This window comes from Bubalus kerabau, chromosome 12 (genome assembly GCF_029407905.1).
Source record: "Bubalus kerabau isolate K-KA32 ecotype Philippines breed swamp buffalo chromosome 12, PCC_UOA_SB_1v2, whole genome shotgun sequence".
Lineage (NCBI taxonomy): Eukaryota > Metazoa > Chordata > Mammalia > Artiodactyla > Bovidae > Bubalus > Bubalus kerabau.
In genome coordinates, this window is record NC_073635.1 from 23,897,845 (window position 1) to 23,925,356 (window position 27,512).

Genomic DNA, 27,512 nt, shown 5'->3' on the forward strand with positions numbered 1-27,512 from the left:
GGGGCACAGGTTCGATCCTCGGTTGGGGAAGTAAGATCTTGCATGCCTTGTGGCATGGCCAAAAAAAGAAGAAGAAGAATATGATCAGTGATGCTGGCCATCTCTAAGATCATCTCTGGAATGACGGTTGAAGGGATTCCCATTGTTTGGACCAGGTGCTGCTTAGGAAGCTAATAAAATGCCTTCTGGACAATTTACATTTAGGACCTCATTGTGTAATGCTATTGTGAGGGTTAACCTCATGTGTCATTGTCAAAATGTTCTTTTATTCTATAAAGTATACGTAAGAGGCACTTTGGTTAAACATATTATATTAATAAATACCACTTTCTCCCTTCACCATCATAATGACATTTCTCCTTATCATTTACGGGTTAAATACTGCAAACATCTAGGCTCAGTTCTTCGAGAACATTGTCTTGTAAATGGGGATCTAACTCTATGGCATTTCTTCATCATCAAACTGTCACCATCCTTCTCATGTCCCACAAATGAGCACCAATAAGGTATATTATCACACAAGAACTCTACTATTTCTTACTATGTACCCAAACAGAGCAGTCTCTCTTCAACCATCTTCTCCAGACTCAACATATTCTTTGGTTTAATTTAAAATTAAATAAGCAAATGAAACAAGCAGGATCCGACGAAGATGAGGAATAAAGCAAATGCAAGCGGCTGAGCTACTTGCCCTCTATCTTTCCTTCCACTCCCTCTCAAGTAGGAAAAAAAGGTGATTTGTGGGTTGAGCTACCCTTGGTCATAATTCCATGCTGTCTTCGCCTATTAGAAAACTTGTCACCATAAACAATGTGTTTATCATTCTTCAAGACTACTGATGAAAACCTTTCGAGTACTAAAATGTTATATAATGAATAAACAGTGTGATAATTGCACCTTCAAGATTCACACCAATATAGCAACAAGAGACTCCTGTTAAGTTTCTGAAGGAGTCTGTGAGCACCAGGTTCATCTCCACTGTGTAGAGAAAATGCCTAAGGTGAGTACATTCGTCGCCGCCTACCATGGCTCTGTGTACACCTGGATATATACTTGATGCCTTCTGGACAAGAGGAAGGATGTGGTCTATGGTCTGAAGGTGTCCTCTGATGCCTGAATGAGTAGACAGAATGCCAGTCAATGTTCACTAGTACAGGCAGGTCCTCTGAGCAGCTTTGTCACAGAAGTCCCCAATTCTCTGCTGTCGACAGAAGCACTGGGTTTTGACTGTCTTTTCTTGGGCACTGGAGGAAAAGGCTGGGTTTCCCCTGCAGCCATCAAACCTCCGAGCCGTCGCTGTGGCGGCTCACCGAGGGCATCATGGGCTCACGGCTGCCGGGCTCCTTGGGCGCCTCCTTCCTCCTGGCACCCTTCTTGCCCTGGTGCATCCTCACCGCGAAGGCGGTGAGGATGACGGCCAGGAGTCCCACCACGACGCCCCCCGTCACTGTGAGCAGGCTGACCTCAGAGCTGGGACTGCTGAGCTCCCGGGGGAGGACGCCGTCAGGGGAAACCCTCCCGTGAAGGATCTGCTTCCTGCTGCTGCGGTCCAGGGCGACGTGCTGGATGTTTGTTCCCCGGTTGTTCTCAGCCCCGATTTCCCACGCCAGCGGAGGGCTGCTTCTGATCTCCCTCTTCTTCCGGCTCTTGGTAGCTGCCTGGGGCTTCCCTTGACCCACCAAAGAGTGGTACCGGTACTCCACGCTGCGTTTGCCAATGCCTCGGTTGGCATTGTCTTTTGATCTTACTGTGTAGATGGTGTGTACATACCATTCTCGACCCAGAGCAACCTAGAAACACAATTCTACTCATTAGAAAATTTAATCCTAGGCCAATCTAAAAATTCACAACCCTTTGCAAGAGAAATTCATAACAGAGATCATGAATAATCATTTAATTTAGTCTGCAGAATTAATATATTTAATATCGTTACATGTGTAGTCTGTGCAAGGCTTTGTGTAAAGCACTCTGTAAAATACTCTGTGCAGCTCTTAAGGGAGCATGTGCTGGTAAATATTTGTCAGGGCTGCAGAGAACTCCAGACCACACAGTCTAATGTAGTCACTTAAAAAATGAGTGGATGACACAGATACAGAGAATAAATGAGTGGTTACCAGCAGAGGGGAGGGTCATCATAAGGATGGGTAAGTGGGAGATAAAAAAACTATTGGATGCAAGATAGGCAATAAGGATGTACTGTATGACATGGAGACAGAGCCAATATCTTGTAATATTAATACCTGTAAATGAGACAGTAACCTTTAAAATATTTAAAATTTAAAAATGAGCAAATGAGAATACATAGCAGTTAAGTGACTTGCCCAATATCATTGAACTAGTTAGAATCAGAGGCAGGGCTAGAGGTAAGACTTTCTGAAGCTCAGAACTCTTTTTCTAGTGTGTCTTGCTATGTATTTACATATAAGGCCATAGAAAACTTTTTCTGCTTTTTTCAGGGTCTGTGAAAAGAAGGTTCTTCAAAGACTTCAGGATTTGACTTCAGGTCAAATGCTTTGAGGGCTAACAATAAAAACAAACAAACAAAAAGTCAGGATTTCCCTGGTGGTCCTGGTCCTGGTGGCTCAGTTTATGTGCTCCCAATGCAGGGCCCTGAGTTCAGTCCCTGGTCCGGGAACTACATCCTGCATGCCGCAACTCAGAGTTCACGTGCTGGAACTAAAGATCCTGTTTGCTACAGTTAAGACCTGGCACAGTCAAATAAATAAATTAACAAATAAATATTTTTAAAAAACCATACTTCGACTTCCTATTTGAAAAGATTCAGGATAACAGACATGCTTCCTTAAATTCCCTCTTTAGCAAAATAGTGAAGTGAGAGTTGCTCAGTCGTGTCCAACTCTTTGCGACCCCATGAACTACAGAGTTCATTCAATTCTCCAGGCCAGAATACTGGAGTGGGTAGTCTTTCCCTTCTCTGGGGGATCTTCCTAACCCATGGACCGAACCCAGGTCTTTAGCACTGCAGGTGAATTCTTTACCAGCTGAGCCACAAGAGAAACCCTTAGTGGAATAAGGGTAATATATTTCTCCAGCCCATCCTATTTGGTCAATTTTAAGTAAACATCCTGAAAGATGCACTTGCTACCCCAAGGATTCACAATATGAACACATCTCTGAATTTGTGTCATCTGTCTGCTCAGTGTTATGGTCTCCTGGGTATCTTTCTACCTTCTGTCTCTAGGTTAGCTCTTCCTATTTTGGTCTATGAAGAATGGAGATTTCTGTGCTCTGCACAATTGTTTTTCTGAATCCAGCTGTTCATTTAAGATCACTCTAATAAAGATAGTCATAAAAAGTCAAATGAAAGGAGATTTTGAAGAAGACCACCAGAGTTCCTAACCAACAAGTTTAGATTTATACTCTGGGCTGAATAAGGGTCTTCATTACACATAGACATAAAACATGATGAATATATTGATAAACATAATAATAGCTAACGTTTATGGAATGTTCATGATGCACTCGGAGAAGGCAATGGCACCTCACTCTATTACTCTTGCCTGGAAAATCCCATGGGCGGAAGAGCCTGGTAGGCTGCAGTCCATGGGGTCATTAAGAGTTGGGCACAACTGAGTGACTTCACTTTCACTTTTCACTTTCATGCATTAGAGAAGGAAATGGCAACCCACTCCAGTGTGCTTGCCTGGAGAATCCCAGGGACAGAGGACCCTGGTGGGCTGCTGTCTATGGGGTCGCACAGAGTCGGACACGACTGAAGTGACTTAGCAGCAGCAGCAGCAGCAGCAGCAGCATGATGCACTCAGGACGGTCCGGAGTGGTTTTCATGCATTATCTTACTCAAAGTTCACATGAACTCTACACAATATGGCAATTACTGCCTCTTACCTGGGAAATGTCTGAGGCATTCCAATGCTAAGTGGCTTGCATGTGATTGCACAGCTATTGTAGGGAACCTTGTTTCTGGCTCACCTGAAAGAGTGGTGTTGAGTCGACTTTAAATCCATCAGATCCAGGCTGATTCACTAAGAGGATAGCTTCAGGGTCATCCACTGCCAGTTTGGCATTAAACAGGACATTTCCAAAGCTGGTGGCTTGTGTCTCTGGTTGAGCTTTGTCCTTTAGGCAATAAGGAAAACGAGGATTGCTATGGATAATGCCAACGTTTGTGAACACAGGAGGTTTTCCTATTAGTTTTGTGCAAGTACCCTTTACCATAAAAGATCACCATTTGGTTTCATTTTTAAAAGATGCTTTTGTTTTAAAATAGAAGACAGAAACAACCTTGACTGTCTAATCTGATGCATTGTTTGGGTCAGAGCACTTACCACAATTTTAAATCTATATAAGAGTGAAGGTGAATCAGCCAAGCAGCCGTATTCTGCGTTCGTTGGATTGTACTTGGGAACGTAGCCGTCAGCCCCGGTGCACAGAAACACCTTCTCAATGCTGCAGTAAAAGGAATCACCTAGATTCTGGACTGGATCCACCATGACCCGACCATAAATGATATCACCTGCAACAGACATGTGGAAATGTCCTTTCTATTAAGGGATACGGTGTGTCTATGTGACGCAGCAAACACTTTATGACAATAATGATGCTAATAATAGTATTCCCTTCTCTTTCTAATCTGGTATCAAATGTTGAAGAACTTCCTGCACGAGCTTCAGGGTCTCGTCCACTCCCAGGCCTCAGATAGGACCACTTGGCAGATGACCACAAGTACTGAAGATTTATTGACCCTTACATGCCAGTGGGAATAACCTTGAGGCATGGCTTATAACTTAAGATTGATAACATCCCGTTGTAGTTCAAGTCCAGTTTACACAATACATTATTAGTTGGCAAGATGTAGGAAAATCATTATAGGATAACACAAAAATGAAAACACCAATAAAAAGCCGAATTAGCTTTATTTGCTTTTAAAGGAGGGTTTAATGAAACTCCCTGGTATTTCCTCATCTATTTCATGGCCACTACTGAACACCTACTGTGTGTACTAGGCATTTTGCTAGGTTCTGGGAATATATCACTAAACAAGACAGGCACAACCCTAACCCATGAGCTACATTCTCATGTACTTGAGTGTATGAAATATTGAGTGTATGCAACACACAGTAAACTGTAGAAAATTCTGAAAGAGATGGGAATACCAGACCACCTGACCTGCCTCTTGAGAAACCTGTATGCAGGTCAGGAAGCAACAGTTAGAATTGGACATGGAACAACAGACTGGTTTCAAATAAGAAAAGGAGTACGTCAAGGCTGTATATTGTCACCCTGCTTGTTTAACTTATATGCAGAGTACATCATGAGAAACGCTGGTCTGGAAGAAGCACAAGCTGGAATCAAGATTGCCGGCAGAAATATCAATAACCTCAGATATGCAGATGACACCACCCTTATGGCAGAAAGTGAAGAGGAACTAAAAAGCCTCTTGATGAAAGTGAAAGAGGAGAGTGAAAAAGTTGGCTTAAAGCTCAACATTCAGAAAACGAAGATCATGGCATCTGGTCCCATCACTTCATGGGAAATAGATGGGGAAACAGTGGAAACAGTGTCAGACTTTATTTTTTGGGGCTCCAAAATCACTGCAGATGGTGACTGCAGCCATGAAATTAAAAGACGCTTACTCCTTGGAAGGAAAGTTATGACCAACCTAGATAGCATATTGAAAAGCAGAGACATTACTTTGCCAACAAAGGTCCGTCTAGTCAAGGCTATGGTTTTTCCAGTGGTCATGTATGGATGTGAGAGTTGGACTGTGAAGAAAGCTGAGCACCGAAGAATTGATGCTTTTGAACTGTGGTGTTGGAGAAGACTCTTGAGAGTCCCTTAGACTGCAAGGAGATCCAACCAGTCCATCCTGAAGGAGATCAGTCCTGGGTGTTCTTTGGAAGGACTGATGCTAAAGCTGAGACTCCAGTACTTTGGCCACCTCATGCGAAGAGTTGACTCATTGGAAAAGACTCTGATGCTGGGAGAGATTGGGGGCAGGAGGGGAAGTGGACGACAGAGGATGAGATGGCTGGATGGCATCACCGACTCGATGGATGTGAGTTTGAGTGAACTCCGGGAGTTGATGATGGACAGGGAGGGCTGGAGTGCTGCAGCCCATGGGGTCGCAAAGACATGACTGAGTGACTGAACTGATCTGAACTTGAAAAACAAAAAATATCCAAGGGAAAAATTCCAGACTTGTTTCAAAAATCACTTCAGTTCAGTTGCTCAGTGGTGTCTGATTTTTTGCGACCCCATGGACTGCAGCACACCAGGCCTCCCTGTCCATCACCAACTCCCAGAGTTCACCGAAACCCACGTCCATCGAGTCGGTGATGCCATCCAGCCATCTCATCCTCTGTCATCCCCTTTTCCTCCTGCCCCCAATACCTCCCAGCATCAGAGTGTTTTCCAATGAGTCAACTCTTTGCATGAGGTGGCCAAAATAGTGGAGTCTCAGCTTTAGCATCATTCCTTCCAAAGAACACCCAGGACTGATCTCCTTTAGAATGGACTGGTTGGATCTCCTTGCAGTCCATGGGACTCTCAAGAGTCTTCTCCAACACCACAGTTCAAAAGCATCAATTCTTTGGCGTTCAGCTTAGTTAAGGGAAATCTCAGTTGGTAAAGAATATGCCTGCAATGCAGGAGACCCCGATTTGATTTCTGGGTCAGGAAGATCCCCTGAAAACATGATAGGCTACCCACTCCAGTATTCGTGGGCTTCCCTGGTGGCTCAGGTGGTAAAGAATCCACCTTCAGTGCAGGAGATCTGGGTTCAATCCCTGGGTTGCGAAGATCCCCTGGGGAAAGAAAAGGCTACCCACTCCAGTATTCTGGCCTGGAGAATTCCATAGACTGTGTAGTCCATGAGGTTGCAAAGAGTCAGACATGGCTGAGAGACTTTCACTTCACCAAGGGAAATAAAGGTTGATTTTCTGAAAATAAAAATCATCCTGTAACATATATCTGGATCCCCCGGTGGCTCAGTGGTAAAGAATCCACTTGCCAATGCAGGAGATGTAGGTTTGATCCTTGGGTCAGGAAGATCCCATGGAGAAGGAAATGGCAACCCACTCCAGTGTTCTTGCCTGGAGGATTCCATGGACAGAGGAGCCTGGAAGGCTATAGTCTATGGGGTCGCAAAGCACATTACATACATATCCAGTTTCAATGACCCCCTCCCCCATCCCTGCCAAAATGATAAAGACCCAGTTACATTCTCAAAAGCATAAAATAATTTGTAATTGTCCCCCTCAATCACAATCCCAATAAAGCAAAGGACAACAGACACAATGGCCAACAGACAGAGCAGGCCTCTCGTTTGTAAAGTGATACCTTCTGCAAAGGCAACGTCGCTGTCCTGCCCAAACCCCATGGATCCATCAGACAACCAGAGGCTCTTCTTGGAGAGGAGGTACATCTGGGTGTTCAAGCTAAACTCAGCCGCCACTGGGTCACTGACCTAAAACCAAGTGTAAAAGCCCTCTTATGTGTTGTTGATGGTTCTGGTGGCGCACAAACACATTATTTGCAGAAACACACATGCGCTGTACTCTGGCATAAAAAACACTAAACACTGTACTGTGATCAGTTTTCATGTCCAACCAAACCGACCTAAGGAATTATGACACTGGCTTTGTCCTTCTTAAGAAGGCAAAATGGTCATTAAACCATTTTTTAAAACATTTTTTTGATGTGGATCATTTTTAAAGTCTTCATTGAATTCGTTACAATGCTGCTTCTGTTTTTTTATGTTCTGGTTTTTTTGGCTGCTAGGCATGTGAGATCTTAGCTTCCTGACCAGGGATCAAACCTGCACCCCCTGCATTGGAAGCTGAAGCCTTAACCACTGGACCACCAGGGAGGTTCCAAGGTTAAATCATTTTTTGAATGGGATTAACTAGCATTGCTTGAGCTTCTCTCCACTGATTTATTAGGGTATATAAAGGATGTGTAAATATCACGGTCAGTGGAAGGCCAACATTTAGTGTAAGTTCTCAGGCAAAAGATTTTCTCATATTTTTTTTAATGCATATTGACAATTTGGTACTTTGAGGTGGCGTAAACGACAGGATATTCATTCTCCTCAATGATCAAGAGCAAGACAAAGAAGTGCAGAACTCTGGGGAAAAGCCTCAAATCTCCAAGGCAGCAGACTCCAGAGGAGACCAGATCACATAAGAAACAGTAATCCTTACAGACTCTTAAACTGTGGATTTGATATACTGAACCAGTAAGGAATAAAGGGCAATTCTTTCCTCTTTCTTTCCCCTCTTGCTCCCTTCCTGCCTGACTTCCTTTTTTCTCAGCATGCAAGAATTGAAGTCACTGGGTGAGAAATTTTTTTTTTTTTAACTGATAAAAATCCCATGGATGGAGGAGCCTGGTGGGCTGCAGTCCATGGGGTCACTAGGAGTCAGACACGACTGAGCGACTTCACTTTCACTTTTCACTTTCAAGCATTGGAGAAGGAAATGGCAACCCACTCCAGTATTCTTGCCTGGAGAATCCCAGGGACGGGGGAGCCTGGTGGGCTGCCGTCTATGGGGTCACACAGAGTTGGACACGACTGAAGCGACTTAGCAGCAGCAGCAGCAGCAGCATGCCTTTAACAAAGTGGGCTTCTACATGGGAAAAGGGACTTCCCTATAACTCAAACCGTAAAGAATCTGCCCGCAATGAAGGAGACCAGGGTTTGATCCCTGGGTCTGGAAGATCCTCTGGAGAAGGGAATGGCAATTCACTCCAGTATTCTTGCCTGGAGAATCCCATGGACAGAGGAGCCTGGCAGGATACAGTCCATGGGGCCGCAGAGTCAGACATGACTGAGCAACTAACACACACACCTACACACGGGAAAAAGCATTCTATGAGACACACCTGTTGGAAGCGGATGTCAAGGTCAAAAGTGATAGGCTCTCTGGGGTTGCAGGTGACAGGCAGGCGGAATTCCTGATGGGATGGAGTGGTGCATGGCAGCAGTTTTACTGTGTAAGTCCCCGAGTAGTCACGGACCTTTAAGGAGCAGAGAGTTCGTGTTTTTCACTTAAAAATCTGAGGCGCAGTCAAAGGCAGTAACAAAGATAAATGAAGAGTCTTAGTCACTTACTGCAAAGTCAGATACGAAGCTCCACTGCTGGACTGGCTGGTTATAGGTTGGTTCACTTCTTATGAGACGCAGGGAAAACGTTAGACCTGGATGATCGACTGACATGATCATTGAGCTTGTGACGGATGCTAGAAAAGTGCCAACAATAATGGTCTAGTGGTTAAAAGGATCATAACAGTTTAGAGTGTTCAAAGTGCCTTATGATACCTTATTTGCATGTATTCTTATAATAAGCCTACAAAGTTGGTATAATTATCCTCATTTCTCAGATAAAGAAACTGGACTAAGAGTGACTGTGTGACTCTCTCCGGATCACACAGCTGGCATATGTGCCTTCTCATTCCTAATGCAGTGCTTTTTCCACTCTATCATTCTGCCAAAAAATAATTGTACAGAAATGCTCAGATGGTTCAAGGCTACTTTCCATGGAGGCACAGCAGTTCAATAAGGGCTGATGTGAATGCATTCACTGTGCACTGAAGCTATGAAGTGAACCTCAGTCTACTCACATCTGGGTAGACAGATCCGGGAAAACCCAATTTATAAATGGAGTCTAATTTTAATTAAATTGCCTCAATCGTGTCTAAACAAAGATTCCAGTTTATTAGAAAGGTAGACATGCAGAAGGACACTGTAAAGACCAGGAAATCCTCATTTTGCAAAACAGTCAGCTGCAATAAAACTAAATGATTCTTTTTGGTTCTGTATTTTGGAACTCAGACTTACAAAATTACAGCAAACCATCTTTCTCTTCCTGTGTCTTCAGCCTTAGCCTCTCTTTTGTTTAGAGCTTGGATCCAGAAAAAGGAAGGACACAGAAGACAGCACGTGAACTATTTCCCCCTTCCAATCTGACATGAGTTGGCACACCAGTAAAATGTGCAAGCCAGTTTAGTAATGTGAAGTCGAATAAGAAGTTATTTCTGATGAAATGGAATTTTTAGAAAAGCTTAAACATGGGACATTAGTGACTGCCACATAATTGATATGCATAGCACAATCTGCCAAATTAGTAAAATTACGTAGCTAATACTTTAGAAAGTTAACATGTCTGAAACTAGGTATCATAGTGAAATGCTACTTCTGACACCATTATAACGGTCTCTTACAATACCTGGAAAAGAGCCGTGCTTGCTGAATAAATGATCAAAATTCAAATTTCTGAACAATGCATTTGAAGTAGAGAATGGGAATGTTATAAGTATGCTCTCTATCTAAAGAAAATTCCTCTTAATTAACTTGGTAGATTTTTCTTTTATTTCTTTTATTTAATTAATTTATTCTTTTGGCCGTACCACGTGGCTTGTGATCTCTGTTGCTTGTCTAGGGATTGAACCCGGGCCACAAAAGTGAAAATGTTGGATCTTGGCCACTAGGGAACTCCCGATAGAATTTTCTTTTAAATTAACTTTAATCTTTTGGTATTGTCTCTAAAAGTCTACAGTGATGATTTTGTAGCTTATGAGACATATAGCTGAACAGTGATCAAGCCCTCGTGTAGATACTTGCACATGCGTAATTCATTTGAAATTAAGGGCTTCAAAGCTCATAGATAAGCATGTGGCTGCTGCTACTGTTGCTAAGTCACTTCAGTTGTGTCCGACTCTGTGCGACCCCATAGACGGCAGCCCACCAGGCTCTGCCGTCCCTGGGATTCTCCAGGCAAGAACACTGGAGTGGGTTGCCATTTCCTTCTCCATTGCGTGAAAGTGAAAGTGAAGTTGCTCAGTTGCGACCGACTGGTAGCGACCCCATGGAATGCAGCCCATCAGGCTCCTCCATCCATGGGATTTTCCAGGCAAGAGTGCGGAAACACACGCAAATATGGAAAACCTATCTTCTTGTCTGGAGAGTGGCTGTTTGTGGGTAATGGGGCTTACCAGGATGTGACAGCACAAACAAGCCATGGAACTGAGCCTCCGTCTTGAAGTTCACAACCAAACGCCCCTCTTCACCGATGCGCATGCTGGTTGGGTAGAGAGAACCTAGGATGGGATGATGCACAAGGGTGGAAATATTGGTGACCAGCAGCTCCTAATGTATGGCGTTTCTTCCAAAACCAAATTCAGATTCATCTCATCTTTAAGCATTCTAGCCAAAGGGTATTATCAGAAAAATTCTAAGTGATCAGAGAGACAGAAGTATTCTTATTTTGTTCTGTTTTTCTAACAAGAAGAACTATCTGGAAGGCAGGCAAAATAGAATCAGGTCATACGAGTAAGGTCCATATGAAATATATGGATTCATGACAATAGGCCCAGGTATTTTTGAAGCTTTAGTCTACATAAATTAAACTGTAAATTGAGAACCAAAATGAACTGGTCAAACTTTGAAGATCTGCACATGTAGGTGGAAACAGGTTTTTGTTCTCCAGAATAATTCCAAATGTTATCGGCTTAATGAAAACTCCAAAGCCTTCCTAAGAAATTTAGCAAGTTGATCAAAGTTGGCTCCAGGTATAAGAAGGAAACATGAGATTCTTATGTGGAAGCTGAGAACTGAAAGACGAATCTGCAGCAAGATTCACTTAAATATACATCTCTAAGGCAAGATACGGGATTAAAACATTTGCAGTGATCTAAAAGGTTTATTCAGAGTGATCATATTACCTTTCACATAGCCTTAAGGTAATCTTAATCTGTTTAAGATAGTAGATTTTGAGATTTTTGAGAAAATATCAACAGTATTTTCTCTCTGGCTCATAAAAGGTAATGATGGTCAGACATGCAAGGTACCAGAACAGTAGTATGTGCCTGAAAAGAAACAGCATTAATTCTACCAATGGAGTAATTCACTTTATGTTTATGGACTTTGAATTATGATTCTGACACTGAGATTGAAACTAAGTTATTGTTTGGGGCAAATGATTTTGGGGCCCAACAGTTAGTGGCTCACACTACCACTCTTCCAAGGCATTCAGCTTAAGTATTACAAAATAATAGAATTTTTAAACTGAAAGAATATTAGAAGTCTAGTCTATCTTTCATAAGAAGTTGAGTGCCAGAGATTAAGCAATATGTTTGAGATCACACAGCTAGTTAGGTGTAAACCCAGAAATAGAATCTGGGACACAATTTATACTAGGCTTTAAAATGCCTCTCCCACTTTCAGAAACAAAAATGTGGAAGTTTTTCTCTGAATTCATTCCTTTCTTTCAATTGGAACTTCCTCCATCCATTATCTAAAATCTAGAGGGAGAGATAGATTGTGTTGAGTACCGCATGAGCAATTAATTACCTTAAATGGACATTATATTTAACAGTCCAAATGCAAAATTTTGAGGCATTGATATAATTTAGTTAAAATAGATTTTTCCATGACAAAATGAAATTATTTTAAAGTATGAACTATAACAGTAAAATTATTGAAAGTTGCTTCTCTTATTTTTAGCTGCAGTAGAAATGTCACTTAAGTCATTCATATAGGTAAGAAAAATTTTAATTTCCCAAGTCTCTGTTAACTCACCCTGGAGTTCAGCTTCTGGGGGGCTGCCAATTCCATCGGTCCACAAGATGGCAGTGTCATACACGAATGTCAGACGGAGTTCGGATTTCAAGTCAAAATGCTGCCAGCCTCCAACCCCAGCGGGGGAGTGGAACACATAGGAGACGTACAGAGGGACTCGAAGAGTCACGTAGGACTGCACGAGGTTTAGGACCTAAAACAATACACTTATATCTATCAGCACCATCTGGGGTTAATTAAACACACTTAATTTTGTACAAGCCATTTTCTCCTTTCACTTATCTGAAGATTTTGAGTTAATCATGGAGGAAAAGAAATGAGAGCATTTACCACACTACTGCCCCCTTGCTTAATTTTGGATTGGGGTCATGGAGGATAAATAATTATGTACTGAGCACCTACCACTGACATTGTGTTGGGTTCCCAAATAAAGCTACTCAATATTTTCATTCTCTCCCATAATTGTATTTATAGGTATGTGTGAATGACTGAATGAATGGATAGAGGGGTGAAGGATAGAGACAGGAGAGTCAAGACTAAAAGAAATAAAGCAAATTTCCCAACAGAAATTTCCCACGTCCTCCTGGAATAGCCCTGCCAGTAACAGATACCAGTCTTTGGCCCATGCTTGTTCTACTCTTTCACACTTGATTATATTCCAAAGCTGAGCGTTGTCTTATGATCACCTACCAAAGGTTATCATCCTTAATTCTCAGAATAGCTCTGAAGAATAGCAGGGCGAAGACAACTATCTTCTTCTTACACATGAGGAAATGGGCTTAGGTCAGATCATACTGCTCACAAGTTTGAGTCAGGTTTTCTGATATATCTATTTCTCCTTCTATGTTGAGCTGGCAACAGGAATCACACATGTGAGTTATTGAATAATTAAAAACATGATAAACTCTCATTTATCATGTTTTCATGGAGTTAAAAGTAAACTCCTCAAATCACAAAATGACCACCTGAATCACAAACAAAAATATATCAAATGAAAACCATCTGGGGCTTCCCTCATGGTAAAGAATCCACCTGCCAATGCAGGGGACACAGGTTCGATCCCTGATCCAGAAAGAAAAGATCCCACGTGCTGTGGAGTAACTAAGCCTGTGCACCACAACTATGGAGCCTGTGCCCTACAGTCTGTGTTTCACAACAAGAAAAACCACCTCAATGAGAAGCCCTTGTATTGCAACTAAAGAAAGCCTGCCCAGGAGTGAAGACCAAGCACAATCCAAAATAAATAGAAGAAAACTATCCACCAAGCTGTGGATTATTTGATTCTCAGCTGTGTAGTAGCTAACACTCCCCATTATCTGCTAATGTAGCCAGCAGAAGAGGGGCTTTACATCGAGGTCTTTTAAGATAGCATTTTCTAGGACTTGCTATTCTTGCAGTCATTGAGAAATTGATCTTGAAGTGCAGTTTTAACACCCTGACAGTGTAATGGAGAGTGATTGCTAATCCATATGCCACGAGTAATTAAGATGACTCTTTCATCCTGTGATTTTAATAAACACTCATTAAAAAATAGGCTGCAGACATGGATTCCCAATTAAACTAAAAGAATAATTTTGCCTACATTACACACTATCCATCAAATGTTACCGAGTGTGCTATTTTGGAGAAAACTAACATTGATGTCCTAGGGACAACTTACTTGGTGTACAGCTCCCTTACTATTTCTTCTTGATTTAATTTGACTTCACTGGCAAACTAGAGTTTAATTGTTTCTGGATGTGGAATCAGCATCTTATTGCATCTTCTTCTCAGCTTAGAATCTCTGTCTAAAGGAATTGGAACCTAAATGGAACTAGGTAGATCATTCAGGTCATTTACCTGTTCATTCCTATAAAAATGAAGAATGCAATGCATTCATTTAACTTCTAAATGTCATGTGAATGAGCAGTTAATTTTCTTAATCCAATACATCAAACATACTACATTTTAATATGCCATCAATAAACATAATTTTAATGTAATATTTTAAATTATTATTATTATTTTTGCACCAAGTCTTTGAAACCTGGTATGAATTTTACATGCACAGCACATCCCATTTTGGACTAACCCCATTCTGAATGCTCAATGGCTACACATGGCTAATGACTGCCATATTGGACAGCACAGATTAGACTCTTCTACATGAGGTCTTTTAATTAGAGCACACATTGAAAACAACAATCATTTAAAAATGTTTGATAGTCATGTATCAATAGTCATGATACTCTATGTGGGATACGTGATAGCCATGATATTCTGTGTGGGATATGTGACTTGTGCTTATGTCAAAGGAAACTGAGCCAGAGTTGTTAGAATCTTACTTGAGGATTTCCCACTGGTTGAGATTTTTTTTCTGTTGCTGCTTTTGTTGACAGACACATGTCTATATCATCAAGATGGTGGTGTGTGTGAATGTGTAAGAACAGCTCATAGATCTCAATAGCTTTAAGTCTCAATAAAGTGTGTACTTAGCTACTCAGTGGAGGACATTGTTTGAACAAGTCAGAACTCTTAGCCAAGGTCTCTTGAGTAATAGCAGTCTACACATCCAGGAACACTTGGACGGAGATCTTGGCATCTGTCCCATTAGACGCCTTTCTGAACAACTGTGGTATCAGAGATGAATGAGGGACCTTGAAACAAGGAGGAGTCAATACTAGTCCACAAATTCTTTAGGACAACTCTATAGGACATTACAATAGTAGAATCAGAAATAATCTAAATGACCAATAATAGAAGAATGGTTAAATAATTATGACGGCACGCCAACAAGGTGAAAGATCAAGTTCAGTTCAGTTCAGTCGCTCAGTCGTGTCTGACTTTTTGTGACCCCATGAACCGCAGCACACCAGGCCTCCCTGTCCATCACCAACTCCCAGAGTCCACCCAAACTCATGTCCATTGAGTCTGTGATGCCATCCAACCATCTCATCCTCTATCATCTCTTCTCCTCCTGCCCTCAATCTTTTCCAGCATCAGGGTCTTTTCCAATGAGTCAGCTCTTCACATCAGGTGGCCAAAGTATTGGAGTTTCAGCTTCAGCATCAGTCCTTCCAATGAACACCCAGGACTAATCTCCTTTAGGATGGACTGGTTGGATCTCCTTGCAGTCCAAGGGACTCTCAAGCGTCTTCTCCAACACCACAGTTCAAAAGCATCAATTCTTCGGTGCTCAGCTTTCTTTATAGTCCAACTCTCACATCCATACATGACCACTGGAAAAACCATGGCCTTGACTAGATGGACCTTTGTTGACAAAGGTCTCTGTTTTTTAATATGAAAGATCAAGTAGTAACCAAAAATCATGTTTATGAAGGACTCCCTTGGTGATCTGGTAGTTAAGAATCGGCCTGCCAATGCAGGTGACATGGGTTCGATTTCTGGTTCAGGAAGATTCCACATGCCACAGGGCAGCTAAGCCCACGCACCACAACTACTGAGCCTATGCTCTGCAACAACAGAAGCCACTGCAATGAGATGCCCACACACTGCAACTAGAGAGTCGCCCCCATTCGCTGCAACAAGAGAAAGCCTGTGCGCCGCAACGAAGACCCAGTGCAGCTGAAAATACATAAATAAATATAAGGGCTTCCCTGGGGACTCAGTGGTAAAGAATCTGCCTGCCAATGCAGGAGACACGAGTTCGATCCCTGGTCCAGGAAGACCCCACATGCTGTGGAGCAACTAAGCCAGCGCGCCTCAACTACTGAAGCCTGCACGCTCCGGAGCCTGTGCTCCGCAGCAAGAGAGGAGCCCTGCTCGCTGCAACTAGAGAAAAGCCCGCACAGCAACAAGGACCCAGAACAGCCAATAAATAAGTAAAATTTAAAAACAGAAAAAATCATGTATGTGATGAATTTTCCTTGTCAAGGGGGAAAATGATTATAATATGTTAAATTAAAAAGCCATAACCAAAGAGTATAAATAATATGCCGTTACTATTAAAAATGCATATACATATTGAAAAGAGACTAGAAAATATGCCTGTGTACAGTGATTGTGGAATAAGGAGTTCTTTTGTAAACTTTTGGTTTCCCAGCTTTCCATAGAACTATCGTTACTTTCACTAACAAAAAAACCTACATCACTAAACATATTGACAAACTTGACAGCATAGGAAGCAATGTACTTCATGAAAGTTATACATTTTGGATTCTTCTTGCTATTTCTCGCAAAATGATTTAGAGTGGCTTACTTTTTTTTTTTAAGAGTAAATTGGTGTGCTAAATGGAAAATAATGGGATAGAAAGAGATTACTTCTAAAGTAGATTCTAGCCTCAGAGGTGTATGTTTCTAAATCAAACAGATAGGTTTTTTTTTTTAAAGGAAAATTATTCCACTGATCAAAATAACTAAGAAAAAACATGCATACTTTTCCAGAATTATATTGTGTCTTTTCATGAGTAAACTGCCATTTCATGTGATTGAGGTTGAATTTCTGCAACTTGTTCATTCTCCTTGAACAATGTTATCTGTTGCTAATAAGGTGAGAGTTAAACCTCTGACCTTTTCAATACTGCTGACCAGGCTGTGAAAGGTGGAATGAACTGAGATCTTTTAGTCTTAAGAGAAGTTGTTTACAAGAGAAAGTCTCCAAAGAATCCAACAGTTTAAAAATTTAGTTCAACTTTAATGACTATTTTGCATCATTAGTGTTTTTCATTGTTAAAAGTTTATTCATAAACGAGGTCACACAAAACGATGGAGCAGAATAATTTTCAATTTATCTCTATTTCTCTCTTCCTGCTGAATCTGCTTTTACATTTTAGAAACTAACTATTAAGAGGGATTTTAGCATTGACTATTATTAGAGAAATTCCAAATTTCTTTTTGTTGGAAAGTAAATTGTTAACTTTTATAAGAGTGAGTATTTAACTCCTGTAACTCGACTTGGAGGGAGTTTAACGTCTGTGTTTGATGTCCTCACCGGGTACCCATACGGACCCTGGCACAGAGTAGGTGCTTATTGAATATTTCTTGAATGAATAAGTGGGCAATAAATTAGATACAAAAAGCAGAACCAGTCTTAATATTAGTTAAAACTAGTTGTAGTCAAACTGAATAAAACTTAATAAAACTTCATTTGCTGTTAACAGAGAACTATCTTGGGTATTTCATGTGATTCCTTCAGTTTGGCAACTCTGTCTTGTAAGTTAAATAATTTGAAGCTGGGAGGTTAGACAAGCCAGAAACCTTTAAGAGTGTGCTACAAAAGAGCTTTTTAATCACAAAGAAAAATGCAGAGACCTGGCAATATTTCCAGGCAGTAGCTCTTGCTACTAAGAACATGAAAGATAAAAATCGGTCCTTCTTCATGTTGCTCTTGGCAGAAGCAATTACCACTTAGTAAAATTTGTTTGCATAGTGATTACCTTGATCTCAGTTGGCAAGCCTAGAAAAGGACTAGAAGAGAGAAAGGCACATCTATTTGCTGCTTGGCCAGGGAGATGCGGTATTGGCAGAAGACAAACAGACCTGGGGTTATTTCTGTTCTTGTATCAGGAACAGAGAACAAAGTTTATTTGCCTTTCTTGCAATTTCATCTGTGACCATAACCATTCCTCATATTCACCCAACTAAATGACACTGAACTCACTCAATTTAATGTCCAGATAAGTATCATGATGTGGTTAAGAGCAGAGGCTTACAAATGAATTGAATTGGGATGAGTTATTTGAATTCTCTTTGCTTCAGCATCTCCAAAGAGGGAAAAAAAATTCGTATTTGTCTCATAGTGTTGTTGTGAGGGCAGATTTAGTGGGAATATGTAAGGTACTTAGACATGATGACAGGTATATAGTGAACATTAAACAGATGTTAGCTATACTATTATTGTCTTCCCTGACGGCTCAGTTGGTCAAGAATCCGCCTACAATGCAGGAGATGCAGGGTCGATCCATGGCTTAGGAAGATCCCTTGGAGTACGAAATGACAACCCACTCTGGTATTCTTGCTGGGAAAATCCCATGAACAGAGGAGCCTGGCGAGCTGCAGTCCATGGCGTCCCAAAGAGTTGGACACAACTGACGTGACTGAGCCAGGGTAACTGCAGGCTTTTCAGGAGGGAAGCCTGTCTGGATTGCATGCATAAAAGACAGAAAAGTACTGCCATTTTGCAGAGAAGATAGAAAACATTCTTGAGACTAAAAAGTGACCATAGACTAGATAAGATCTACAGAGAAGCTCCATGGTACGAAAAGCTTTTTAAAAAACAAGAATCAGAACAACAATGGAATCCTATTACTATGTCCCATTGTGTTTATGCCAGTAGAACCCATGACTCTGGCAAGATCCTGAGAGAAGACCATCCAGACAGAATACAGGAATGATTTGATAATGCATCGAAAACAGGCTCTGTAAGGAACAATCAAAAGACTGGAGATACTTGTCCTCTAAAGAAAAAGGCTGATGTAGATGTGTCAATGTGAGTCTTTATTCTGGGGATAGGACTTTGTTTCTTTTGTGTTTCTTCCAGGTGGCAAAGAGGGACTTGAAGAGGTAACACTTATGAGGGTTTAAGTAACCTGCCCAAGAAGACAGAGCTAGAAAATGTCAGAGCCAACTTTAGGTCTGCATTTGCTAAATTTCAATATGCAGGCTCTTTACACCCTTCTATACTGTCTTGCTGTTGGTGTTCTTACTTGGGATTTTTAGTAATTCAAGCAAGTTTCTGGGCATTTGTTGCTTTTAGAGGATGTAGAGATAAAGTCTCACATCCTTGGAGTCCAACAGATCCCAGACATAAAATACATGGCCATTCGACATCAACACCAGCAGAATTGGTCCAGGTTTACAGCTTTGCTCTGGGGGTAAACCCATAGTTATGATCTACGTTTCCCTTGCTACTAGTTTTCTTATATTTTAACATCACAGGAATATAGCACAGAAAGAACTATAGACTCATGGTTAAATTTTGAAAGACAAGATATATTCTGAATACCATTTGACATTTTAATGTATGCACGTGTGCTAAGCCTGCCAGATTCCTCTGTCCATGGGATTCTTCAGTCAAGAATACTGGATTGGGTTGCTGTGCCCTCTTCCAGGGGATTTTCCCAACCCAGGGATCGAACCCACATCTCTTACATCTACTGCATTAGCAGGCAGGGTCTTTACCACTAGCGCCACCTGAGAAGCCCTAGTTTAATGTATAAGCCTACTTATATAAACTTTTTGTTCAGCCAGGTAGGATGGAGCAAGAGTTTTAATTCAAACACTCATTTCAAATCTAAGCTATATATAGCTTATATATCTTATATATCTTATATAAGCTTAGATATCTTATATATAGCTTAGGATATCTACCCTATATAGGTGTATATAGATTTTAGATTCTCTATTATAACTGCTAATGAAGACCTTGCTTTACCACCATTTTAACAACAACTTTGCTGCTGCTGATGGTGGTGATGGGGGGTGGACTGTGCGTATGTGTGTGTATTTTTATGTGTAAATGTCTGCCTGGGTAGTATGAAGAGGAATAAGTAATTGTAGAGTAGAAATAACAGTAAGCTTTAAATGAAAATACTTTTGACTATGTTAGTGATGGACTATGTTAGTGATGATCCAGATAAAGAAGAAAAGGGGAGAAACTAGAAAGATAAAGGAGGCAAAATGGAGGTAGAAGGAGAGAAAGATAGATGGTAGGTAAAGAAGAAAGTAAGGAGGGAGAAAAACTGAATTGATTCTGAGGACTAAATCCTCATTTTAGATGGTTCATGATACATCCCAGGCATCTGGAACACAACACAAAAAATGCAAATGTATACTTCAAAGAGAAATTAGTATTTGCAGTTTTATAATATCAGAGTAGATTTGGAGCTTACAGCATAGTTATATGGTGTCCTTTCAATCCAAAGATAATGCTACTGACCTATTGCCTAAAAAAAGGCAATAGATTTCTAGAAATAGACATGGATTTTTATAGCACTCGTGCCAATCACCTACTCTTTCTTGTGCCCAATAACCTACATCACCAAGATGGAAAACAGAAGCTGGGACTTCTGTCCAACTGGTTTGTCCACTGACCAAAGCTCAGATGTTAAACGTCCATACCTGTCCATCGGTTCCAATGGTCCCTCCACAGTCAGTGAGCAGCTCGGACATGTCGTAGTAGCTAACAAACTCCCATAAGCAGGCTTCTAGGTTCAGGTTTCGGTAGAAGCGTAAGGTATTGGAACCTCTGATAGATGAGCTGTACTGGTAAGGATAAGTCTCTCCAATTATTTCTGGATTTTTGGTAGCATCAGTCAAGAAACCGTGGTGGGTCTTTACTTCAGTGTAATCCAAGAGGTTGGAGCACTTGTGGTTTCCAACACGGGTGCCATCAGGGCTGAGTGTGAGCTCAAAGTTGGAAAGCTCTTTGGTAGAGATTACAGGGAGCATGCCTACAAGGAATTGTGATAATCACTGTTACCATTTTCACCAACAGCAAAGGGCTTTGAACACTTACTTTATAATCTCTTTATCTCTTGAAAAGCTAAGTGAGCAGTGACAGTTCAGATGGTAAAGAATTGCCTGCCATGCAGGAAACCAGGGTTCAGTCCCTGGGTTGGGAAGATCCCCTGGAGAAGGCAATGGCAGCCCACTCCAGTATTCTTGCTTGGAAAATCCCATGGACAGAGCAGCCTGGTGGGCTGCAGTCCATGGGGTCGCTAAGAGTCGGACACGACTGAGTGACTTCACTTTCACTTTTCACTTTCATGCATTGGAGAAGGAAATGGCAACCCACTCCAGTGTTCTTGCCTGGAGAACCCCAGGGACGGCAGAGCCTGGTGGGCTGCCGTCTATGGGGTCGCACAGAGTCAGACATGACTGAAGTGACTTAGCAGCAGCATATATATATATATATATATATATATATATATAAATAAATAAATAAATATTGCCTAACGCTTCCTCTCCATTAGCTACTTAAACTATAACTAATGTACCAAGTAATAGAATTAATGTTTATATACTTTAGATATAAAGTGAATTAAGACGAATAGAATGTGAAAATGTCTTCTGTACATTGGGAAATGTTCCTAAAGTGTGGATAAAGTTACTGACTCAGAAATTCTGGCTGCACTTCGCTATCCAGAGAAAATGAACACAGAATTTAACTTTGTTAGGGGTATTTTTATCTTATTTTAATGCCTAAGAAATGTCTTAGTTGTTGCAATAAATATTGGCAGAGATTTATGAGATTCTTGCTATGAAAAACCAAAAAGATGTTGAAGGCAGGGACTGAGATACCATGTGCTTTAATGTAAGTCCAAGTTCAAGAGTTTTGAAGGTACACTATGCCATTTAGTAAAAGATAGCACATAAACCAAAGCTTTGTTTCATTGTGTTGTGACATGTATGACATTTACCTAATTTTAAACACTGAAATTGTCAGAAAAAATAAAACTGGGCAGACAGATAGCAAAAAACACTCAAAAGAAGCAAGACTTGAAACTTAATGTAAACTGAGCATTTATTGTACACTTGGTTATTCAGAAAACAGGCAGACCTCAGAGATACCGCAGGTTCGGTTCTAGATCACCGCAATAAAGTAAATATCAAAATGAAGTGAGTTCCATGAATTTTTTTGCTTCCCAGTGCAACTATACTGTAAAGTGTGTAATAGCGTCACGTCTAAAACACAAGGGACCCACCTTCACCGAAAAATATTTTATTGTCGAAAAATGCTAACCATCACCTGAGCCTTCAGTGAATCAAAATCTTTCTGCTGGCAGAGGGTTTGAAATATTGAGAGAATTACCAAAATGTGGCATAGAGATGTGAAGCAAGCAGGTGCTGTTGGGAAAACGGTGCCAACATTGCTGGAAGCAGGGTTGCCACCCACCTTCAACTTGTAAAAACCGCAGTATCTGCGAAGTGCAATGAAATGAGCTCTGCCTGTATTCAGTAAAATAAACCAGGGGTTTATTTTACTATCTCCACAGCTTTGCTTACGCAGTCACCTACCGTCTATGTGGGGCATCGTGACGGTGAGCTTGATGAGATTCATGTACTCTGAATCTTCAGGGCCCGTGTAGCGCAGTTTAGCTGAGAAGGGCTCTGCTCCCACTATCCCTGGCACTCGGGGCTGGCAAAGACCTAAGGCACAGTGAAGACGCTTATGCTAAAAGAAGATAATGGTTGACACCTAAAGTATATACATTTTTAATAGGCACTATTATTTTTCTCTATACTTTAAATTTCTCTGTGGACCACAGCATTGCTGAGAGTAGATACTATGAGGAATCAAAAGACCATGGTGTGAGAAATAATTCCAGCAGACAGTCCAATGGCTACTTCTTAAGACTTGGAGTATCTTCTAAAGTTTGAGAAAAAATAGTTATTGTTCAATGTGATTTAATATATGCTGTACATCATTGGTTATGGTCATATTCACAAGATCATTTTAATATAAACAGATACAGTAAAAATGACTGAAAAACAATAGGAGAAAAGTGTCAGTTCATTTACTCAGTTGTGTCTGACTCTGCGACCCCATGAACTGTGGTACACCAGGCTTCCCTGTCCATCACCAACTCCTGGAACTTGCTCAAACTCATATCTATCGAGTTGGTGATGCAATCCAACCATCTCATCCCCTGTCATCCCCTTCTCCTGCCCTCAATCTTTCCCAGCATCAGGGTATTTTCCAACGAGTCAGTTCTTCGCATCAGGTGGCCAAAGTATTGGAGTTTCAGCTTCAGCGTCAGTTCTTCCAATGTATATTCAGGACTGATTTCCTTTAGGATGGACTGGTTTGATCTCCTTACAGTCCAAGGGATTCTCAAGAGTCTTCTCTAACACCACAGTTCAAAAGGTATTTATGAGAATGTCAACAAAATCAGAATCAGGCCCTAGTATCAGGCATGTCTGTTTTATTAATTAAGGGTGATTAATTTAAAGTCATTTTTTAATTTTTTTGGCATCAACACAATACTTCGGCTTTAAAAGAAACTTAAAAATCATACATTTTAATCCTGATAAAAGAACATGTTTACTACACTGTTTATCAATATATATTGACCCTGAATATATAAGGGTGAGAGATGGTCCATATAACCTTTCTTGATGCAACAAACATACTTCTGAAGAATTGTATACAAATGGAATTTTTAGAAATAGAATCTTATAAAAAGAGTTATTTTAAAGCTCTAGGTTAAAAATTCTGCAGAGTAGAGGGTTAGTTTATAAAGTGGATTTCCTGTCTTTTCAGTGTGGTCTCCAGCCACATCTATTTCCCACCTCCACTGTGTCTGGGCTCCAGTCCTGCCTCATCATCAGTTACAGTCAAATTCACAAGATCATTTTAATATAAACAGACATAGTAAAAACGATTGAGAAACAACAGGGAAAAAGTAACTGTGACTTAACTAAGTGAATGAGATTGTTATCCTAGAATTAAATACTTGACTAGTCATAAAATATACATTATTTATAATAAAATAAAGTTAAAAATGTACTCATTTTAGAAATGAAAACTAGAATCAGAGAATCTTAAAGAGACCAAAATACATAGTGTTCTCTCTATATATGATTTCTTACAGTATGTACTTCCTTTATTAACTCCCTTGTAATAATAAAGTATAGACACTCTTACATACCTCTGTTCTTGGACTGTCCTTCCCCTCCTGGCCCAGCAAGCTCCTGCTCATCCAACAACCAGCTGGGAGTGCCCTGGCTTCACACCTTCACATGAGCCACCCTGCCCAGATCCGACCCGTGTGTACCATCTGCTTCATCTGATCTCCGCTGCTCTCCCCCACATGCTGCCTTATTTCTCTGCTTGCAGTTCCCAGAACACTCTAGGTTTCCTCATGCGTCTATGAGTCATTGCTCATGCCTTTCCCCCACTCCTGTTTTCAAGATTCAGCTTAAGCATCTCCTCTTTGATGAAACCTTTCGTGATCCATTCAGATTAGAATGCATCATGATGACTTTTGCATTTCTAAGCCCTGGCCAGACTAAAAGGTGTCTGTCTTCAACTCGAGTGTGAACTCTGGGAGGGCAGGAATCCTGCCTTATTTTTCATATTCCAGCAAAATTGTGACATTTGTGCGGTGACTGAACAATGAACAATGAGTATATATTTGTTTTCTAATGACTATTTTTGTGAAAATAGATAATCACTTCAAAATACCTATCATTTTAAGAGCAGCAATGGCTCAGATGGTAAAGAATCCTCCTGCAATGCAGGAAACCAGGGTTCGATTCCTGGGTTGGGAAGATTCCCTGGAGAAGGGAATGGTAACCCGCTCCAGTATTCTTGCTTGGAAAATCCCATGGACAGAGGAACCTGGTGGGCTACGGTCCATAGGGTTGCAGAGAGTCAGACACAACTGAGTGACTAACACTTTCACTTTATCATTTGAAATTATCAACGTATCACAGAATACATGGGGCATTTGGAGGAATGAATAACTAGAAATTAGACATATATAACATTCCTCGGTATTCCAGTGAACATGATGTGAAAACTACCTTCTTCTCTGCCGATGGTCACAATAGGACTCGTCAGCTCCAAGCCTTCACTGCCGTCAGCATTCACAGCTCGAGCTGCACACTGCACTCTGGAGCCAGGCTGGAAGTATATGGAGTCTAAAGTGATCATCTTGGACGAAGTGAAAAAGGTGTCAAAGTCCACTTCTCTCATGGGGCCGGTCACGCCGTCGGGGCCCGCGGGGGCGCTGATCAGCCATCGGTACCGGGTCAAAGTGTCATTGATGTTCTCACTTGCACAAATAGAGCCTGTTTTTTCATAGTCTGAATATTTAGGGTTGCAAGCCTATGGGAAACAAATAACTATGTTAGGGCCACAGGATAGAACAAGGTGGAAATTATTCCTCTTAAATTCTCTCTACTTTAGTATCTTTGGTGCTACTTTTTTTTTTCCCCGAAGTCAACAATGCTATTCATGCAACTTTCAAATTCCTGTTCCTAGCCATGCTAGCTTTCAGGAACTCTGATCTTGCATTTCAAACAGCTTATGGGGCTTTTCCACCTTTAACTTGGTAACTTGAGTAAAAGTGACACTCATTTCATCATCTCTCGCATCTTTAGAGTTGTCGGATCATCCCTATTCTTTCTCGCTCCCTCACTTTCCTCTTTTTATTTTGTCCCCCATGTCCAGTAGGTCAGTGAACTTGGTTGATTCTTTTTGTGCACTGTCTCGGAAATTGATCCCTTCTTCCCATTCCCAGCATCACCTTTCTATCTAACTCAGAGCCTTTCTAGTCAGGGGACCATTGCTGCCATGGTAACACTTCAATACAACCCCTCTGCTCATGTCATTCTTCCGGGCAAGAGCTCCCTGCTGCTGCTGCTGCTGCTAAGTCCCTTCAGTCGTGTCTGACTCTGTGCGACCCCATGGACTGCAGCCTACCAGGCTCCTCTGTCTATGGGATTCTCCAGGCAAGAATACTGGAATGGGTTGCCACTTCCTTCTCCAGGGCATCTTCCCAACCCAGGGATCAAACCCATATCTCCTGCATTGCAGGCAAATTCTTTACTGTCTCAGCCACCAGGGAAGCCCGATACATACACTGCTGCTGCTGCTGCTAAGTCACTTCAGTCATGTCTGACTCTGTGTGACCCCATAGACGGCAGCCCACCAGGCTCCCCCGTCCCTGGGATTCTCCAGGCAAGAACACTGGAGTGGGTTGCCATTTCCTTCTCCTATGCATGAAAGTGAAAAATGAAAGTGAAGTCGCTCAGTCGTGTCCGACTCCCAGTGACCCCATGGACTGCAGCCTTCCAGGCTCCTCCGTCCATGGGATTTTCCAGGCAGGAGTACTGAAGTGGGATGCCAGTGCCTTCTCTGATACATACACTACCATGTATAAAATAGATAGCTAGTGGGAAGCTGCTGTAGAGTGCAGGGAGCTCAGCTCAGGGCCCTGTGATGACTTAGAGAGGTGGGAGGGAGGCACTAGAGAGAGGAGGATATATGTATATGGACATATAGCTGATTCACTTTGTTGTACAGCAGAAACTAGCAGAACATTGTAAAGCAATATAAAATAAGTAAATGTGTCCTGATTTTTGCTCACAAGGTGCTTATAATTTATAGCAAAGAGAGGGTAACTAAAAAAGTAATGATAATATGCCATTTGTAATGCAACCATCATTTTGGAATAATGTTTCCCTATGTGACTCAGACTAGTGACCCTCCATCAGACCGTCCCAAACCTTCCCTCACAGGTAGAGCTGTGGTTCTGTTTCCTAGTTTGTATCATGATAATGCTCACCTTGCCTTATAGTAGAGTGACGGAGTCTTACACATTTTCCTCTTCCTTATTTTTAAATTCCTCGAGCACAAAGTTTATATCTTACTAATTTTTCTCCCAGTGACAGATCCTGAGATAATATGAGATACACACTACAGGCACATCAGTTAGTAAACCTCTGTCGGATGAAGGGAGAAAAACGGGAGCTTCACTCGAGTATTATTTTCCTCTCCAAAGACCAAAGAGTAAATCCTGCAGTATTTTCCCACTTTTATCTCATCAGGGCAAAGCCCATGCGATCTTGGTTAATGTTCATAACTGTTTTAACTATTTCACAATTTTCCTCCATTTCCTACTCACTGTGATACAGACAACAGGATAACCAGACACAGGCCCAGCACTCTCTTTGGCCCTGGAAGAGTCATCGTACATCAGCAAGGACACAACTTGAGGGACAGAAGGAAAAGTGACATCGGCCATGCTGTTCATTTCTTCTATATACACAATGGCTTTGGTCGCCTTGAAGGAAAAGATAAGTTACCCATGATTATTGAAATATCAGACTCCTGATGCTTCTACTGTGCAGAACAATACCGACAAGTAGGCAAGTACATGGTTTCAATATAATAGCAACTGTCAGACCCAGAGACCCTGTGGTGTGACAGGCCCTATGTGGCTTGTTTCTAATGACCCTAGCGTGTACAAGGGAGGGGACCAGCGCCCAGGGCAGTCTCTTGGCC

General features: G+C 41.4%; 1 protein-coding gene across 1 annotated transcript in view; it reads right to left on the reverse strand.

Moving 5' to 3' along the window:
• FREM2 (FRAS1 related extracellular matrix 2) overlaps positions 1-27,512 on the reverse strand; it is a 150,142-nt gene continuing 122,630 nt past the window's right edge. The window contains exons 13-24 of the mRNA XM_055542311.1: positions 27,133-27,291; positions 25,028-25,331; positions 22,517-22,648; positions 20,618-20,949; positions 12,560-12,752; positions 10,975-11,079; positions 9,095-9,222; positions 8,866-9,000; positions 7,321-7,447; positions 4,308-4,495; positions 3,952-4,098; positions 1-1,790 (exon numbers count right to left, since the gene is read on the reverse strand). Coding sequence (XP_055398286.1) covers positions 1,278-1,790; positions 3,952-4,098; positions 4,308-4,495; positions 7,321-7,447; positions 8,866-9,000; positions 9,095-9,222; positions 10,975-11,079; positions 12,560-12,752; positions 20,618-20,949; positions 22,517-22,648; positions 25,028-25,331; positions 27,133-27,291 — 2,463 coding nt within the window. The 3' untranslated portion in view covers positions 1-1,277. The remainder of the gene's footprint in view (positions 1,791-3,951; positions 4,099-4,307; positions 4,496-7,320; positions 7,448-8,865; positions 9,001-9,094; positions 9,223-10,974; positions 11,080-12,559; positions 12,753-20,617; positions 20,950-22,516; positions 22,649-25,027; positions 25,332-27,132; positions 27,292-27,512) is intronic.